General features: G+C 34.6%; 3 protein-coding genes across 5 annotated transcripts; 1 reads left to right on the plus strand and 2 right to left on the minus strand.

The window, feature by feature from the left end:
* Positions 1 to 653: 653 nt before the first annotated feature.
* Positions 654 to 4,052, minus strand: LOC107829119 (CBL-interacting protein kinase 18). 3 transcript variants are annotated; one of them, XM_016656557.2, is made up of 2 exons: positions 3,805 to 4,052; positions 654 to 2,516 (listed from the first exon to the last, which is right to left on the minus strand). In XM_016656557.2, exon 2 carries the CDS (start codon positions 2,170 to 2,172, stop codon positions 847 to 849), a length of 1,326 nt encoding a protein of 441 aa, XP_016512043.2. In that variant the 5' UTR covers positions 2,173 to 2,516; positions 3,805 to 4,052; the 3' UTR covers positions 654 to 846. The 3 variants fall into 3 exon arrangements, with proteins under 3 accessions (XP_016512043.2, XP_016512044.2, XP_075108237.1); XM_016656558.2 differs by having other exon boundaries at positions 3,779 to 3,999; XM_075252136.1 differs by lacking the exon at positions 3,805 to 4,052 and adding an exon at positions 3,255 to 3,277.
* A 3,694-nt stretch (positions 4,053 to 7,746) lies between these two features.
* Positions 7,747 to 13,959, minus strand: LOC107829118 (uroporphyrinogen decarboxylase, chloroplastic-like). Its single transcript, XM_016656556.2, has 6 exons — positions 13,736 to 13,959; positions 13,170 to 13,291; positions 11,876 to 11,986; positions 11,491 to 11,679; positions 10,831 to 10,956; positions 7,747 to 8,431 (listed from the first exon to the last, which is right to left on the minus strand). Exons 1-6 carry the CDS (start codon positions 13,854 to 13,856, stop codon positions 7,916 to 7,918), a joined length of 1,185 nt encoding a protein of 394 aa, XP_016512042.1. The 5' UTR covers positions 13,857 to 13,959; the 3' UTR covers positions 7,747 to 7,915.
* Positions 13,960 to 16,159: 2,200 nt separating this feature from the next.
* Positions 16,160 to 17,456, plus strand: LOC142180013 (uncharacterized). The gene is made up of 3 exons (XM_075250930.1): positions 16,160 to 16,666; positions 16,917 to 17,186; positions 17,427 to 17,456. The coding sequence occupies exons 1-3, from the start codon at positions 16,160 to 16,162 to the stop codon at positions 17,454 to 17,456; spliced, it is 807 nt and encodes a 268-aa protein (XP_075107031.1).
* The last annotated feature ends 2,261 nt before the right edge of the window (positions 17,457 to 19,717 follow it).

The raw sequence follows: 19,717 nt of genomic DNA on the forward strand, positions 1-19,717 counted from the left end.
TATGGAAAGCCAATCCCACAAAAAATGGAATTCTTCTTCTTCTTCTTTTCCAAACGGGACAGAATTCAAACCTCATAAGTAGATACGAATTAACACAGAAAAGCTCCAAGATCCAAAGCTCTAAAATTTACAAATAAACTACAGGTATAATTAAATACATGTACATGAACTACCAGAGTTTGGATTTGAAACAGTGCACCATTTCGAAATCTCTCTCTTTATTTGTATTATCTATTGGCATTAGTTCATAAATAGTAATGAATTTTGCACTTTTACGTAAGCTAAAAAAATTGAAATGTTAGAAAGGAGGGAAAACAAGCAAGTTGGATGCACAAGAAAAAAGAAGGAACTTCATATATCACCATCTTATTAGTCCAGAAATAAACATAGAACATAATTCAAGTTTTGTTTCTCTTTCTGTGAAAAAATTCTGAAAGCAAGAGAACCAACTAAACAATACTTGTATCATGTTAAAGTTAAATCAAAAAGCTCCAACCACTAAATCATGGACCAAAGCATTAACTATACTATGATGTCTTGGCTAGTAGATCATGGGCCAAAACAATACTTGCAGAATTTCTTGGATTGCATAAGGCAGAATATATATGAGCTGAAACAACAAAATAATCGTCGACCAGGAAAACAATTTGAAGTTTGCAGTAATATGCTTTCTTGGATATATAGGTGCTGAAAACAGGCAGATACATAGTGAAAAATGACAATTAGTACTAGCAAACCAAACAGGCAGAATCAGGATTAGCTTAGATACTACTTAATACAAAAGTAAGATAAACTGACAGAGTGAGCATCTGGAAATAAGAAGCTCTTTTTTAGTGATTCTACTAACTAATGATGAGATTGCACACCTTGCCACGCCCAAACAATTTCCTCAAGTGCTGGTCTAATAGATTGTGTCAACATATTTTGGTACTCGATCGCATCACCACCTGACCTTCTCAGCTCAACCAAGTAATAGGAGTCAGTAACTTCAAATATTTGCACATCAATGCATAGAGTTCCATATTTTGATCCCTCTAATCTCAAAAATCCACCTTCTTTTTTCTTTATTTCTAGGTTCAGATTCCTGCCAACTTCCTCAAGCTTGGATATGATGACCGCAGCAGGCTTCACCGATGTGAATTGCAGTTCCTCCTTTTGATAATTTCTTATAAATAGACCAGACAAGTCAAAACCACTTGAAAGAGAGATGATATCAAATGCATTAAGATTCATAGGTTTTGCTAACTCTAGCTTTGTGTCAGAGGAAGAGATGCTGTTCTCCAAACTCCAACTGCAAACAACATTGCCATCTGCATTAACATTTTGGTTCTGTACTAGTTTGGTTCTCACATGCCTGGATTCCAACCCTTTCTTAAACCAGGAGCTTTCCTTAATTTTGGCTATTGAAATCCTTGTATGAGGGTTTGGGTCAAGGATCCTAGAGAGAAGTTTACGCACTTCTAGTGGGAACCAATTAGGGCATTTGTATTCTGCCCTGCTTATCTTCCTATACATATTCATAAGATTTGAGTCATGGAATGGAAGATAACCAGCCAACAAGACAAATAAGATCACCCCACAAGACCAGATGTCAGCTTTGGCACCATCATATCCTTTTCTACCAATCACCTCGGGCGCAACATATGCTGGCGTACCGCACGTTGTGTGGAGTAAGCCATCTTGCCTCTTAGACTCAGCCAATGCACTCAATCCAAAGTCTGAGACCTTTAGGTTTCCATTCTCATCCAGCAGGAGATTTTCCGGTTTGAGATCACGGTGATAAACATCTCGGCTGTGGCAAAATTCAACAGCGGCGATCAGTTGCTGAAAGAACTTTCTAGCAACATCTTCCTTGAGCCTCCCCTTTGCCAGCTTGTTAAAAAGCTCCCCGCCTTTGGCATGTTCGATCACAAAGTAAATCTTAGACTTAGTTGCCATGACCTCGTATAGCTGCAAAACATGTGGGTGTTTGACCAGTGCCATAATAGATATCTCTCGTTTGGTCTGTTCTATCAATCCAGCCTTTAGAACCTTCTCTTTATCAATTACCTTGATAGCTACACCCTGTCCAGTTTTCAGATTCCTTCCATAATAAACCTTAGCAAAGTTGCCTTGACCTAATAATCTCCCCAATTCATATTTCTGCATCAATACATTTCCTTTCTTCTCCATTTTCAACTAACAATCCTACCTTAAACTATAAATAATTCTTCTCCTGCTGATATGATTACTTCGTTTTTTTCACGAGCAGGAGGCCTTGTTTCGGCATTCAACCGTCTGCAACAAGGCCGTGCTTCAGCACGACTACTGGATGCTTAAGCACCGTGGCTTCATTGTGCATCTGGCACGAGAACTTAAATGCCGTATGAGCTGCAAATTTGAAATCATTATGGAGAAAACAGAATAACCCCAATGCAGACGGAAAATCAGAGGCGTCTAAGAACCAAGAGGTGTCGTTCAACCCCATCTTTCTGCATCCCAAATATATTTGCTTTCAGTGATATGTCGCAAAATCTCTGAAAAATCACAAGGTAAGAAAAAGAACATCAGATCTTAGAACGTTTCAATATGAGCTAAATAATTTGTTAACTTAAACATAAAAGGGAAAATTGGAGATATATAAGAAAAAGAAGCCCAAATTACAAGTGGCTGTACATTAAACATGAAATCATTCTGAAGAGCCAGTAGCAAAAGACAATTATATCCATTACAGAAAAGAAAAAAATAAAGATGATATCAAGATCTGAATACATAACTTTTCAACTATGACACCCTTGTACCACAAGAACACAAATGCAGCTAAAAGGTTTATATTAAAGATAAATACTACTCCCTCCGTTCCAGTTTTAGTAAACCTATTTACTTTTTGGTCCATTCCAAAAAGAATGACCCCCTTTCTAAATTTGAAAACAATTTAGCTTAAACTTTCAATTCTACCGTTAATGAGAAGCTTTTATAACCACAGAAATACTCTGGACCCTTTTTGACTTGTTTAGGACCACAAATTTCAAAAGTCGTTCATTTTTTCTTAAACTCCGTGCCCAGTCAAACACGTTCAAAAAAATTGGAACAGAGGGAGTACTGTACTTCCATTTACGTGACCACAAAATTCAAGCTGAAGAAGTTGTTCTATCACAAGGCCAGAATATGACTCACCAAGATAAATTATTTAGCTAGGTTTAGTCATATCATAAGGCAAGATCTATTTCTTAATCTAAAATAGTAAAATTAGATTCTTTATATTTTGATCCTACCTAGACCAGCATACTGATTAGGAAAGGAGCAAAAAAAGAAAAACCAATTTAATCCCGGCCCCCTTCTGTACCAGAAAGGGGTTCTTTTATTTTTAACAAAATATGAAAGAAAAGAAATACAGTATGTAGAAGAAACATGATATATTAAATATAAAATCAAAAAAATGAGCTGATGAGATACGACTAACGCTTTTCAGATCAAATCCAGAACCGAAATTGGCATGAGCACATTCAAACAAAAAGGAAAATCATTCAGACGTCAGACCTCAACAGAATTATTTCTTCCCCATACCATCTCACCCACAAAACCCGGGGCCAACAAAAAGAAAAGGAAAAATATGAACAAATGGTAAATGCTAAATAGTTGTAAATTCAAGAATACAAGGTGAAACATTCACACATCATATACCCAAGACACAACATTTTTTCTAATAAATGTACAGAATTTATTGAATTCTCTACCAATCATCAGAAAATGCAATTAATAATCCACAAGAAAATATTTGAAAATGGATCTAAATTACCAAGAAAGAGGAAAAGAAGAAGAAACCTGAAATGGTTTAACGAAAGAGAAACCTTGTAGGAGAATACAACTTCGGAAGATCCGAAGCTAAGAGGGTAGAGAAATAGAGAAAAAAACAAGCTCTGGTCGTAAATGTGTAATTTCGTGAATCTGTATTTTTGTAGGAAACGCACAAAGCTGTTGTCTTAATACAATTGTTGTAATGTTAAATTTGTTATGTTAATAGTAATTGTCTGCAAGTAAAAGGTAGGTAAGCTTCTGCAATCGGCCAAAATAGTGCAACTCTACCTTGACACGTGGTGGACCGCTTGATGAAAGAGAGAATTAAGTATATTTAGAGATACGTTTGGTTTATGGTTTAAATATGAGGGAACTATAATGCATGAATTATTTATACAATATATAATAATGCAAGGATTGTCATATAGTAATAAATAACCATATAAATTATTATGCGATGAATAATACATAGATTGTCAAGCAAGAATTGTCTAATTTATGACTATTTTATTCATGAATTGTCAAATAGGAGTATTTAATCTTACCACGTATTGATGATACTTATATCCATATTTCATATTCTATCACGTCTAATACACATATATGTACGGAGTAAAATAAGTTCATATTTAATTATCGTAGGAGAAAGCGATACGTGGAATCGAAGGCAGAAGATAGCTAAATCCGAAGGCAATAATCTCGCTTGTCACCGAAGAAAATAATACTCATAACGGCAAAATTAATGCCGTCATCCGGTAGCATTCAATGAAGAATATTATGCAACATTAAGTGCATGATTCGTTACAGAGAATATGGCATTCATTGCCCACCGTTACACATCCTTCAATGGCCCTCATAATTGTCATTAAATAGGAGCTTAATACTAAGACCTTGTTCCCTAGGTGCAGCTATAAATAGTGAGTTATACTATCATTATAAAGGACACGAATTTTCTGGCAAGCATACACTATATTCTATCAAAAGCTCAATAACATTTTACTTTCTTGCTTATATGTATTGTTCTTATTGCTCTCGTTAGCTCTGCGCCCGGAATCAATATATATGTCGTATATTTCGATTTTAAGGCTAAGTTTTATATCTCGATTTAATTCATCTATTATTTTTGGATCAAATTAATTCACTTGTCTATAAATCACGTATAAATTCAACTATATATATGGGTAATATATATATATATATATATATATATATATATATATATATATATATATATATATATAAAAGTTATATTCGATATAATATTAGCTAATGCACTAATACTCAGTTAGGAGGTGCGAGAGGTTGCAGTGATAGGTCTAAATAGAGGTAGAGAACCGAAGAAGAATTGAGAAGAGGTGATTAGACATGACATGACACGTATTCAGTTGACCGAGGATATGATCGTATATAAGAGAGTATGGAGGTCGAGGATTAGGGTAGAAGATTAGCAGGTATTCGAACGATTTTTTTCTTTTCTGAGGGAAGCCATGGTTCTAGCTTAGAGCACCTTATTTGCTCCATCTTCTCCTTATTATTATTATTATTATTATTCAATTCTATTACTATTATTGTTTCCTTTGATTTGTTATCTTACTATTTTCGTTACTAATACTTTTTTCTTTCTTCAATATTTTCATCATAGCGTCTTTGTTCTTGTATTTTTCAAACCTGTTTTAAAAACGCTTTTATCAGAAACAGTCTCTCGACCTCACACAAGGTAAGGGTAAGGTTTGTGTACCCTCCCCATACCTCATTTGTGGGATCACATTGAATATATTCTTTTTGTTGTTGTTGTTGTATATTAGAGTTTTGCAATTTGGCATTTGATTTTTGATATTAGATTTTGCTAACTTATACGATTTTTAATACCGAAATTCGATGTTATATTAGTTACATAGGGATTATATTAATTATGTAGGATTTATACCAAAAACTAAATATTGTATAAGTACTAAAATTAATATTTCTTCTTTACCAAAATTACCCTTTAGAGTCCATGGCATCTATAATTTATTCCTTAGGCGCCTAGAAGGAAAAGAATATTACAGACAAATCTTCTTTCAATTTTTTTGTGCAAAAGTAGGTAGGAATATTGAACAGCTTATTGGGGAAGATGAGAGATTTAAAATGTTTATTTCTGGGCCACGATTTACTTTTTATATGAAAGCTTCAAAACGATTATCCTAAGTCATACTTTTCTTTTTTTATTTTTCTAAATTTTCATATTGCATTAAACCATATAATAGTACGGCACGGTAACCTTATTGGAGTAATTTTTTAGCCAATCAACTACAGCTGAAGAAGACAAAAAAAGAAGAAAATTGAGAAGTTCAAAAGACAAAGTCCAACTCATAGTTGAATCAAAATTAAGATGTTTCTACGAATTGAATGATAGAAGAAAAAAGATACAATATAATACAAGCCATGATTATCACAACCTCAAATTTTGTTCGATGACTCTATGATTTTTTAAAGTTGCATTATAGACCACATAAAAGATTAGATATCGACATCTCTGTATCTTGGCAGGATCATTTCTGGAGAGGTATCCCCAAACCCCAAAAGGTATCTTCCCGCGAATAGCCGGTCAGATTCACTGTTTATTTTTTAAAATCAATATACGTAGATTATATACTAATTCACACTGATATAACTATATTATTATACATAAATGATGCATTTTCGGTTATTTTTAATTTAAGCAGCGAGTCTTTACACCTAAATACTGCTTCGAAAATCCACGAGGCAAGTAATAACTGGTCATCAATTATGTTAGTAGTCCCCATTGTAATGTGTCATGATCAGAAATTCAGAATTTGTTGATTGATCCTGATTTTACATTAAATACAGACACATTTAATGTGATACAACAAGTGGGGAATTCTCGATGCAACATTTTAATTTTTGATTACCTTGCACCACTTATTTATAACCTAGTAGAATTGTGATCGAAGACTACGTAAATAGAGGGTATTTTAAAAACTGATCTTGCTGCCACAATCTTGAGATTTAACTCTTTGTCGTTCCGATTCATATTAAAAAAAACAGTAGAATTGTGATCCAGAGTTAGATTCTCACAGGCAGCAGCACTTCCCCTTTTTAATCTTCCTTCTTCCTTCTCCATTATACACTGGTCCACACCCATTCCTACAATTTTTTTTAAAAAAAGAAATAGTAGCAAAGAAAGAATTTTGGCCCGTTTATGTAATCTTATACCTAGTTAATATTTTATAAGGCATCTTTAGAAATGAGTGCATTTTCATTTAACAACTAAACGACTGCATCATAAGCACGAATAATTTGCTTTGCTCCTCTTTATTTTATGTATTGGTGTGGCCATGGGTTGGTGGAAATTTGGTAAGGGGGGCCATTTTCTGTTCACCATTTGACCCCAAATAAATGAAGAATTCAATAAAATAAAAAATAAAACAAAAAGGAAGCCAATTTTAAAGAAAAAGAAGGGTCTTCTATTGGTCATAACTACTTGACAGATTGTTCATCTTCAAACTCTTGTCTGTCCTTGATGTGATTGTAGTCACAAAAACTACTTAGTTATCTTCAAAAAAAGTTGACTAGTGCACAACTCCTACCATCTGTTTTAGCCCACCACCTGTCTGGTACCCCAGAAACACCTAACAGCTCCATTATTCTAAGTGTGAAGAATAAACTTCTAAATTCTAATGACCGTTGGCCAATACTTAGCTTACTCGTTTTGTAAAAGACAACATAATAGCCCCTTATGATATTTATATTCTACTAGTACTTAACCATTTTATCCCCATCCTAAAGAGATGCGTGGCAGCTGGAAAGCAAATCACAGGGGGGAAGAGTTTAAAAAAGCAGCAGCAACCAAAAAATAAAGAATTAGATACCTACTTGTGAAGGCAGTTCAACTATCAGAATTTCAACATTTTGTTTTCAATGTTTAAGCTCAGTTACTAAGTACCTAGCTTTAACTTCAGTCTCAAGTAAGAGTAAACAGACTTTATTTCAGCAAAAATGCTTTTGAAGTGTCTCCTTTCTTTGTTCACATAAGCTTTAATACAGAATGACAAATGAGAAAAACGAAGAAAAAGAAAATGGAAATGCTCGTGTCAAATTAGGAACAAGTTAAGATTGATGACCACCTAATTGACTTCTAATACCTAAGTCCTTTAGCAATCTCAAAGAAGTGAGCAACATTTTCCTCTGGTGTGCCTACTTTGATGCCATGTCCAAGGTTCAAAATATGTTTCTCTTTACCAGCTTTCTTGACAGTATCATTTATTCGATTGGTGATAAATTCCTTTGAGCCAAAAAGGACACCAGGATCCACATTACCTTGTACGGCAATATTAGGACCGAGTCGTCTCCTTCCATCGGCCATATCCACTGTCCAATCCAAGCTTACTACATCTACACCTGTCAATGGTAGTCTCTCAAGCAAGCCACCAGATCCACTTGCATAAAGAATCAGTGGGAGATCAGGATGGGTTAGTTTCACTGACTCCACTATCTGTTTTAAATAAGGCAGACTAAACTCTTCAAAATCGACTGGGCTTAGCTCAGTGGCCCATGAATCAAAGATCTGAACTGCTTGAGCTCCACTGTCTGCTTGGTAACGGATATATTTAGCCATAGAGGTCGCAAACTTTTGAAGGAGAGCATGCAGGACCTAAAGTAGCAACAATAATTGACAACATTTTAACATCAATAAGCTACTGCCAAAATGCTCTGTCTTTAAATATCAAAACATGATACAATACAAGTAATCAATTTTGGTCCTACCAATAGACGTTCATTCGTCATATTTCCAGTTGATACTTCCCTATAAGGATATAATATGACGTTGAATAAATTTGGTTTTTTTTACATATATCATCAGTATAGAAGAGGAATGTACTATTTTCACCTTAATAGCACTTCCAAATAATTGAGCTAACATTATGAAGCATGAAGAAAAGGCTTGTCACCATTTCAGCACTCTCTCTATTTTTGTTCCTAGTCCAGGGGAGGGGGCCAGATTGAGGCAGAGCTATATGCAGAGGCGGATCCACGATTCGATGACTACGGGTGCCACTATATTTAATTAAAATTTACCACTAGTCAAGGAGATTAAATTAGGCTGTATATTTTGCAAATTTTCTATTTTTTATTCGATTTTGTTTTGAATTAATTCGATTTACTTTATAAGATACATGATAACTAAACTAAAAACATTTGGTCCTTTTATTCAAAATCAAAGGGAAAACAACAGTATATGGATAACAGAAGAAAATAATTAAAATTATATTTAAATAAAAAATATTTTAGATCTAGAAAAAGCAAAAGAAAGCAAATGTTTAATATATAGTAAAAATGGGGCTGTACAATGAGAGGAAAGACAAAGATGAACAAAATTACAAGAATTTAAGAAAAAGAGAAGAAAGATTAACAAATGGAAAAGGGAACGACTAAGGCCGAGAGGGAAAAGCTAAATTCCATTGCCCATCAATAGCTTCGATCGCGGGTCTTGTATGTGGAAAGCGGCTATCTTACCATGGCACCTACGGTCACTTTGTGATTCGGGGTGCCACTCTTTGCATAATAACCATATTTTCGTAAAATACCAGAATATACAAGAAATTCTACCCGAGCGTCCGGGTGGCGTACCACCCCATCTCCTCTACGTAGATCCTCCCCTGGCTATATGAACATGCTAAACCAATTTTCAAGAGCAAATTCCAAATTTCCCTAAACAGCAAGGTATCTAGAAATATGCATACCGATCCCTCAGATTTGGAAAGGTGGGCGTGCCTTAGTGGTAAAGATCTAGAGGTATTGTTGTCATTGATTCCTAACAGAAAAGAAAAGAAATGAAGCAAATGGCAATAATGAAACTTCTTTTCACCTTCACAAACTTGTTCTGCATGGGTCAATAGGCAAAGTAAAGAGATGTGATCTCAGCCTACACTTAAAACTGCACTTCTCCCTTATGAATCAATCTTAATGCATTTCTCTCTCAGTTTCCCTCTCATTTTATCCCTCGCTTTACATCTTCTATGAACATCAAATCCAACCCTTTCTTTTCTGATAACATCAAGCAACGAACCTAAGGTACTTCAATCTGAAAGATTTTTCCTAACACTTCAAGGCTTAGACCTTTTCTTTTTTCCAAATTTCCTTTGGGTGGCAAGTATTGTCATATCTAGGAATCAAAATACAAATTCTGTAAAACTTAATACCTTCATATACATAATAACTAGGCTCAAGTCTAGAAGAGTACAATTCAGGCCACTAACAGTTTCAACAAGCGTATGATTAACAAAAATACTCATAAAAGGAAAAAAGAGTATGAATGATGCACGTATTATCAAACCTTAGGAGGCCGAATGGCAGCTGTCTAAACTTCGATTAGTTCAGGCGAAAAATACATGAGGGAAAAACGCACAACAATTTAGCTCTGATATTAGAACTAAATAAACACAAGACTCCTTCCCGGTGTTAATTGACAAACACTAGACCTTCCCTTCCCAAGAAAACGCAAACCCAAAAAAGGAAGGTACTAGGCTCAAAAATCAAGTGACGTGCCTACTAATGAAAAAATTAATGTCATTTCTGGTACTCGAAAAAGAATTTTAGGTTTCACAGTTTTCTGATTTTCTCCACAGAAAATGGTGTGGTCTTTAAAACATCAGATCCTTATGATCTATACGCATAATAATATCAGGCAGTAGTATATTAGAGATGCTTTTCTAATCGAACATCAAATTACTCATGTGGCCTCCAAATATCTACCACGTCCTGTTCCCTTACAACAACTGATCAGCATCCACAAATCAAGGGCTCAACAATCCCTAATAAATGTTGCTCTAGAAGCTAGACAAAAGGGGAATTTAAGCTGAAATCTCTTGCTAAATAATCTCAATGGATGGTGAAGTTCGATAGAAGTTCAGGATACAAAACATAAACTACAGTAACAAGCTATAGTTATAAGTGTATGTGACTGCAGGCTTCTTCAAAAATCAAGTATTGCGGATTCACGATGTACACACTTTGTTTTAGTGAAAATTAGTAATAGCAATTGTAAGTTACCTTGGGCTCTGCAAAAGCTAATCTCTTTATCTTTGTGAAGTTCTTAGAGGAACCACCTTCAACCACATATGACGCCAGGGTAAAAGGTGCCCCAACGAAACCAAGAACTGCTGCTTGATTATTGACCTAGACATGCAAAAGCAATTTCTAATTAAATCACCATAATAGGGCACGACGTGACAATGACAGCTAAGAGATAGCAGACTATAATTAGTGTAACTGATTTTAAGCCAAGTCCTAGAGTTGTTTTAGTATATCTTTACAAACTTTTGGCTGGTGATATTAGGGCCTAGGGTTTCATATGATACAAAAGCAATGAGATGAGCATAAAAGCTCAATTGTTCAGTCCACTGATCATATGTTATATATACATAATGCATATGAATTCTCCTTACTGTTAAGTGAACAGAAAATAATAAATAATCATTTGTACAGTAATGTATATAGTTCCTCTAGTTCAACGGTATCCTGCTATAAAGAGCACCAGGTATTTTTTCAGAAGGAAAAATGGGATATTCTCCTTCGAGGATAACAAAATAACTCCATGTAATAGCAAAATCTGCCTCAGGTATACTTGGAAAAGATTTTAACGTGAAGGGGCAGAATAGTCATTCCTGCCAGATGATCTCCTAAAGATACAAAAGAAATGTGACGAAGTACCTCTTTCCGCAAAATTGTTAATGCTTCTCCAACATATGGAACTGATTCTTCAGGAATGAATTCTCTAACTTTCTCAACATCAGCAGCTGTTCCCAGGGGATCAAATATGACAGGACCCTTCCCCTTTATAATGTCGAAAGGGATATTCATCCCAGAAAGAGGAGTAAGAATGTCTGAAAATAAAATGACCTGCCACAATAATACCATGAAAGAAACAATCAAATCAAACCATTAAGCATAATAAAAATGAAAATACTAATTTGGGAACAAAAAACGTCTAAAGATGGTGATTCTGCTTATTGAAGAAAAGACTGCAATACCTAATGATGCATACATATATTCTATCAAAGACATGCTAAAGTAGGACACTAGTAAGGAATCTTACCCCATCAGGCCTGAATACTTTCCAGGGTTGTAGGGAAATTTCTACCACAAGATCAACATTCTCTGATCTATCACGGAATGATGGATACTTCTCGCAGAGGAGTTGATAGCTCTATAAAAAATTTAAAATAATGCAGAGTAATTAGACAGAACAAAAAAAAGTTAAAAGGAAATAATATAAGTCAGAATCATGATGGCAACACAAAAACGTAATACTAAATTAACCTAAGGAAGCAAAACTAGGAATTTGAAAATTGTCAAGCTTTATGGCTTTATGGTCCATAGAAATCCAAGTAGGTCCTTTCTGATATTACTCACTTCTCCTAGAACAAGTTCAACAAAGCATCAAAAAAATGATCTCCTAAGTCCCATTTTGTTCTTTTACTCTCTAACAGAAGGTGCAAAGTAGCAGACACAGAGGGTAAAATGAGAAAATATCGCTTGAGATGGTGTGCACATGTCATATGTAGACTTCTATATGCTGATGCCCTAAGGTGTAACAATATAATGATTGAAGGTGATAAGAACAAGGTAGACACAAAATCACTTGGCAAGAAGCTATTGCAAAAGACCTACAATTTCTTAGGACCAATGTGAACTTACAAAGAACATAATACAATGAAAGCAAAAGATCCATATAGGTGATACCAACACGCATACATTAAGAAGTCTTTTCCTTCTGGTTAAAAAACTTGCTTGTTCATGTAGAGCTAAGAGTCAAGCGTAGTCATTCTTCTTGTTGTTGTTCATGTAAGTTGAGATTTACATAATAGTTATTGTTGTTATTCATGTAGACCTAAGTGTAAGGTTTCAAAGAACGTCTAGTTTTAGAGAACCCCTAATTTGTTATTTGTCTTAAATTATTTATTATTCGAATGAAATATCCTAAATAGAGCAGAAGGGATACAAATGACTCGACTTCAACTAATTTGGGAATGAGGCGTAAATGATTGAGTAGAATTAAAAATTTCCACTGGACCTCTCGTTCTCTAATTCCCAAAGAAAGCATGAAGAATCAACTATTCTTTTCTCATACAAGCAGCTAACTATAATGGACCCATAACATGAATCTGTTGACACTCATGGGATGTAGGTAGAAATCTTTTAGATAGGATTTTTAGTGATAAAAAAGGCAACACAATGGAAATCCCCAAAAGGAAAAAAAGACAGACGCAAAAGTTCGAGTATGCACTATGCCTTATAAATCTTTACGAATAATCAAATTTGGAAGGAGAAGCATGTTGGAATTGAGAAGCACCTAAAATGAAGTTGAAAATATGAACCTATAAACCTGCCTTCATATACCTCCCTGCTTGTCTCATAAGCCAAACTGGAGGCCTTTCTACTTCTTTACCCCGTACAGCATCAAGCAACAAAGGTTCTGTTGCACTTATAGCTTTTGGTTCCGCAACAGTTCCTGGAAGTTAAAATCAATATGAAAATTCAACCAACTTAAGAAGTTGAAGGTACAATTGCATAAAAAATGTGGGAATAAATAGCTCTAACTCTAATCGGTCAGGGGATGTATATGGAAATTTCAGATAAAAGCTAACTGTATAATAGATGAAATTATACATGCTTGGATTGAAATTGCAAAATACTACTACTAAGATGAATTGGTAGGGTAATTTTAATGAAGACTAAATTGGGGTCCTTGAGGCTTACATAATTGACCAAAATCAAGTTTTAAGACAGCAGCCATTGCATAACTGTGAATGTGAAGACATACTAATTGCATAACAAAGACTGGATCTTAGCCGAAAAAAACTGAGTCAATAATTAATCATAATAAGCTATCGGATTAAACAAAACTGGAAATGCAGAAATGAAATTAATATCTGTACAGTGTAAAGAATGTTACCTCCAGCAGAGCAACAGATTCTGGGGTTGACATTAAAGTTAGAGGGAGAAGTAAAAGCAGATTTAGAGGAAGGAGATATAGAAGAGAAAGAGTAAACAGAGCTGTAATTACAAGACATCATTTTTTCAGGCTCGAAATTTTCTTTTGCATCTCAAAGCAGTTGGAAAAAGAAGAAAAGTAAAGGGTCAAAGCAGATAAAAAAAAAGATAAGGGAGAGCAGACCGACACTAGGAAATCTACGTTGACGAATGGCAAACTCTAGGACGTTCTGTAGGCCCACTTTCCACTCCTTCGCCTTTTCTTTTCTTTTTTTTTTAAGGATTTTTTTCGTTCATGTAAGCTATTTGAAATTATATTACTAAAAATGTCCAAGTTTAGATATTTACCCGACATAAACACATTTTAACTACAAAAAATATATATTTGTTTAAACTAGTCTCCTTTCTGCGATAGTCTTCCTTATTTAGACGCAGGATTTTGGGATCGCTTATATTTCAATTAGATATTTTACTGACGCAATCATCGCACCATAATCAAGGCAACATATTTGTAGAATCCTTCTATTACGCATCATCGCACAATAATCAAGGCAACATATTTGTAGTATCCTTCTATTCTCTGATTTTCTCTCGTTTTCTATAAACAAATGTGTTGAAGAAAATATTTGCAAACAATTAGCTACAATTGAATTGAATTTCGCAACATAATGTCAAAATTAACGATTATACTTCAGCTCAATGGTCAGTGGGATAGCATTGGGAGATACAAAAATTTTGATGTTGATGGAATTGTAGTCAATGAAGAGTCAAATTATAGTTAATTGAATTCCACAATTGCAGAGCATCTAATGATTGATACCTCCGCAAAAATCATCGAAATTAAATACACTGTCAACAAACGTTGTCCTCCAATAAAAATTCGGAACGATATGGAAGTTCGAGTGTATATGGAGATGAAAAGGAAAATAAAAACTTAGGAATTTATCCGCTGTGTATAACAGTGCGTGATTTCGATTCGGAATGCAGTATGTCGAATGCGAGCACATTTGCAGGTTTGCTATGTTTTTTCAGTGTTGATGTTTTTCAATTTCAAGTATTCTACAATTTTACTATAAATTATCTACAATAATACTATATAACAAATGTAGTTCAACGGTTATGTCTCTACAAGTATTCTGTCAAATACTGAACACATGAATATACAGACGCATGAATTACTATACTTTATTTGAGTGCAGGTTCATCTGATTATCGTAATACTAACGTGGTATAATTTTCAAGCAATTGTAACACAATTGGAGAAATATCAGGATCAGTAAAGTTGATTGATATGCAAACATCTCCAGCAATTATGGAATATGAAAGTATTATCATAACATAACATACGCCAAATGTAATTGAAGTAGGCCAAGTTTACCAAGACAAGCAAATAATTATCAGTGCAATGAAATATTATTTTGTCATGAATAGGTTTCAATTTAGGGTAAATAGGTCTAGTGCAAGAAGGTAGGAACATTTTATTTGTCAAATTCATATTATGTATAAGTTATAATTTTTTTGTATATAAATTATTTAAGACAAGTTGTTTTACATAAATAACCTTGTATTCTGTAGCTACAATTTGCATAATATTTTTTGAATTATTTTTATTCTGTAGCTACTACCTCGTATGTATTGGGACAATTGTACGTGGCACTTCAAGTCCACCAGCATAAATGAATCAACATTGTTCAAGGTTCGAAAATTCAACAGTTTGCACACATCCTCTTTGATGGACAACACATATATACAACGCAAACCTACTGTCGTGGTAGTTGGAAGCATGGTGATGCCAAAATATGCGGATCCTAAGACAATATACACCCCAAAAGACATACAAACTGACATGTTGTCGGATCATGGTGTGAACTTAGCATACATGCAAGCTTGGAGAGTAAAGGAAAAGGCTTTAAAATTTTTGAGATGTCATCCTGCATATTCCTACAGTCGTTTGCTGAGTTATTTGTATATTCTGGAGAAGACTTATCCGGGGTCGGTAGTGAAATTGTAGAAGACTGAAGATGACTGTTTCTTGTATGCATTTGTTGCACTTAGTACGTCCATCAAGGGTTGGGAGCATTGTAGGCTAATTGTAGTAGTTGATGGCACCTTTTTGAAGTCGGCATATAGGGGAATCATGGTAACAGCTAGCACAATGGATGCAGCAGGTAATGTAGATAAATTATAAAAATATTAGTATAAAGTTGTTTTTGAGACTGTATTTTTTATATTTTCAAGTTTTATTACAGAAATTGAATTTCTTTTTTCTACTTATGTGATAGGTAGCATATTACAACTAGCATACACCCTTGTTGATTCAGAAAATCATGCATCATGGAGGTAGTGTTTTGAGCAATTCAAACATGCATATGGTGAAAAACTAAATATGTGTGTTATTTCGAACCAGAATGAGAGTATCTTGAAGGCAACATCTACTGTTTATACCGGCATGCCACATTATGCTTGCATGTGGCATATTTGGACAAATGTAAGGTTAAAGTTCAAGAAGGGTCATCTAAAGTTAAGCGAATTGTACTTTGCCATGGCACGATCATACACGCTTGATGAATTTAATGAAAGAATGTCAAAAATTGAAGAATTTGATACACGTGTTAAAGCATACCTATACGATATTGGCTATCACATATGGTCTTGGGTACATGCTACGGTGAACAAAACGTGGACGATGACATCAAACATTGCAGAGTCCTTGAATGTGGTAACCAAAGATACAAGAGAGTTGCACCTAGTAGAACTATTAGAGTACATGAGGACTTTTCTTGAACGTTGGACTAATGAAAAGTTATTGAATGCAAAGGATACGTTTACATATCTTGGGAAAAAATACAACAAAGAGTTGGAGGACAACAGGACATTATCGCAGAAGATGAGAGTAAGTTATAGCCGATAACATCAAATCATTGATTCCATCAAACTAAATATATACTGATACTTGTAGAAATGTTGTTGTATACTGATACTGTAGTTATAGCCAATAACATCTGTTTGCTGACAACTTGTTATGTGTTTGTAATGAAATAGTAGGTGAGGGCCTCAACAGATTACATTTGTACTATGATAGATGGTGTGAAGCGCTTCATTGTTTGCCTTCAAAACAAGAGATGTAATTATGGACATTCCAGCTTGATGAACTTCCTTGTCCACACGCTTTGGTGGCTTTGAGGCAGAGGAACGAGTCTTATGAAAATTATTGTTATCCTTATTACACGAGGGAGAGCCTTCTGCATACTTATGAAATACTAGTAGACCCGCTGCCTGATGAAAGCAAATGGAATACGCCACGACATATAGCTGAAGAAGTTGTAATACCACCTATTGGGAAAAGGCAGCCAGAGAGACCTCAAAAACAAAGATATAAACAATATGATGAAGTAAATGCAAAGACGTACAAGGTTTCATGTGGCAATTGCGGACTAGAAGGGCATAATAAAAGATCTTGTAGGAATGCTCCCAAAAGGAAATAAAAATTGATACAGTTTAAAGATTTTTTTTACTGAGTACTGTTAATGATAATCTGTCCTTTAAAACATATGAAGTTGTATTTGTTCTGTTCTGGAGAATTATAGTTGTGGTGTAATTGTGTTGCTAATTTGAATAAAGATTGTCTTAGATAATGAATGTTTGATAAACAGATTTCAACTCTTAATGGAATTGGTTTGTAGTTATTTGGTTCAAATACTGTGTTTATTTATTACTTTTCAGCCTTTCCTAACAACACTGCTTAAATTGAATAGATTATGTATTTTTGTATAGTAGTTGTAGACATAATTATAGTTATGTTGTAAAGAACTTATATAGTACCAATATAGAGATCAAGTACTAACAACTTTCAACCAAAAAATAAGCCACGGATATTTCTATTCTAAGTAATAAAATTTTGGACAAAATAACAAAACAAAAGGTAAAACAACTGTAGCACAAATTTGCTACAAATAAATTGCAGCTGACTTGTTCTTAATAAATAATTTGTCTACAACTTTAATACAATCCAGCTACAACTAAACATTTTAACTATAATTTTTCTACTGAAAAGGGCAACTAATTCTTTTTTTTTGGACTTGTGTTCTCTCGTTCACTGCTGGTGCACCTTTTTTTCTTGCTAATCTGCCAGTCACCTCACTTTTACTAATTGCACCAAGCTCTTGCTTTTTCCTAGCATAATTCCAAAGGAGCACTCCATAGCGTCTACGGTGTTGATCAATATCAGAAAGGTCTTCCTTTGAAATCGATAGCTCTCCAATGCTGGCATATTCTGCAAATGCCGCTACGTATACACCATAGTCACTGCAAAAAATAATAGGAAAAAAGATTTAGCATTCAATGTAAAAAATACAATTGGTTAAATAGATAAAAGGAAAAGCAGCACATACAGTGATCCCTCTTTTTGTTGGGGTATCTCACCAACCAACCGTTGAATTCAAGAGGGTCAGTAATACATTTTTCAATGTATGCCTTTGTGTTCTTGTAGTTGATGTCTGGACGCTTGCCATAGAAGCCGGTGCATGATAAGTATAAAGAGATCATAATAGCAAACTTATCGACAACAGATTCAACAAGTTTGCGATTTCGTGAAGAGGCCATAGAATCATAAATATATAGAACCGTATCGATAATGTCAAACACAGCCAATAACCAATGAAATTTCTCCACAATGTTTATGGGCATAATCACAAAATCAACTTTGTCCCATGCAATATTTGCAAGTAATCGGTACCCCAATATGCATTCTGATACGACGTCCTAGGGTTTGACAACAACAAGCTTCTTATCGACAGGAGCATTAATGTACCTCTCATAAATTTGTTCAATTCTAGTCTTGAACATATAATCAGTGGTTGTAAATCGTGTTTTGTTTTCAGGACCATACTTTCCTCTCTTCCTCAAATAGTTTAAAATAATATCAATGTGCTGCAAAAAAAAACAGATTTCATTATTTCTCAATACTTCATACAATTTAACTACAGTTTTCAAACAAAAAATCTACAGATTTCTTAAATAACATAATACTATAGCTAATCATTAAATTCTACCAGGGTATGTGTGTACCGCGTTGTTGAGGACTTGTCCGGGATGTGCCAAAGTATAAAACCAATCCTTTTAATCAACTTTCGCCACTCCAAAATCAAACCACGGCTTGAGCTGGTTATCTTTTAAAGTATAAGGCGCCCTCCTCCTATTTAAAGACATAACAAGTACAATTACTATGTAGTTTCAATTGGAAATTCGTAATATGTATACACTCAATAATATGAAAAAATTGTATAATCTAACCTCTCTAAAACCGTGTCGGTACCTAAATATAACCACTTATTGAATTCTTCCAACAAGTCAGGATCAACATCGTCGATAATAACCCCAGTAAATGGATGCTTGATGTTGAAAATTGGAGGAGGTCTAACAAAAGTGCTTCCCCCAGAACTGAAATAAGGGAGAAAGGAGGATCTGACATGCTTTCCAGGAACCCTTGTTCTTCCTTGATGCACAGGGGTTATTTCATCTTCATTAACCTCGCCGAACTTAACAATCTGTAAGAAGTTCTTTGGAAGGTCAAAATCATCAAGTGTTACTGCCTTTTTTCTAGACCTGGAGTCATTATCCGAATCACCTACATTGATGTAGTCGGCTGATTCACCCACAAAATTTAAAATAAAAGAACAACATTGTATGTTGGTTGCATCAGTTCTTTTGGGAAAACTGAAACTTATATGAAAGCTGTTATTTTTTTCCTACAATTATATTGTAACATATAATACCACTGAAATCTTCATTGCAATCGCCTCCTTGTTATATAACATTTGCTTGTTGAATGGGAGATTGCAAATGCGTAGTCTCCTTCTCCTAATTTAAATGCTCTCTTTGTATGCCAACTTTTGCATCCTGTTTTGGAGAGTCCACATGCATAGTTTCTTTCTCTGTTACAATA

The sequence above is a fragment of the Nicotiana tabacum genome, chromosome 4, assembly GCF_000715075.1.
Source record: "Nicotiana tabacum cultivar K326 chromosome 4, ASM71507v2, whole genome shotgun sequence".
In the NCBI taxonomy this organism is placed as follows: Eukaryota; Viridiplantae; Streptophyta; class Magnoliopsida; order Solanales; family Solanaceae; genus Nicotiana; species Nicotiana tabacum.

What these genes read in the sequence shown, in the direction of transcription:
- LOC107829119 (XM_016656557.2), bottom strand. Translation starts at nt 2,172, where the DNA reads ATGGAGAAGAAAGGAAATGTATTGATGCAGAAATATGAATTGGGGAGA.
- LOC107829118 (XM_016656556.2), bottom strand. Translation starts at nt 13,856, where the DNA reads ATGATGTCTTGTAATTACAGCTCTGTTTACTCTTTCTCTTCTATATCT. An exon ending in AAGCAGGGAGGTATATGAAG is followed by an intron (nt 11,987 to 13,169) that starts GCAGGTTTATAG and finishes AATTTTTTATAG; the next exon opens with AGCTATCAACTCCTCTGCGA. An exon ending in AAGTATTCAGGCCTGATGGG is followed by an intron (nt 11,680 to 11,875) that starts GTAAGATTCCTT and finishes TTATTGTGGCAG; the next exon opens with GTCATTTTATTTTCAGACAT.
- LOC142180013 (XM_075250930.1), top strand. Translation starts at nt 16,160, where the DNA reads ATGTGTGTTATTTCGAACCAGAATGAGAGTATCTTGAAGGCAACATCT. An exon ending in CATTATCGCAGAAGATGAGA is followed by an intron (nt 16,667 to 16,916) that starts GTAAGTTATAGC and finishes TGGACATTCCAG; the next exon opens with CTTGATGAACTTCCTTGTCC. An exon ending in TAAATGCAAAGACGTACAAG is followed by an intron (nt 17,187 to 17,426) that starts GTTTCATGTGGC and finishes TTTGATAAACAG; the next exon opens with ATTTCAACTCTTAATGGAAT.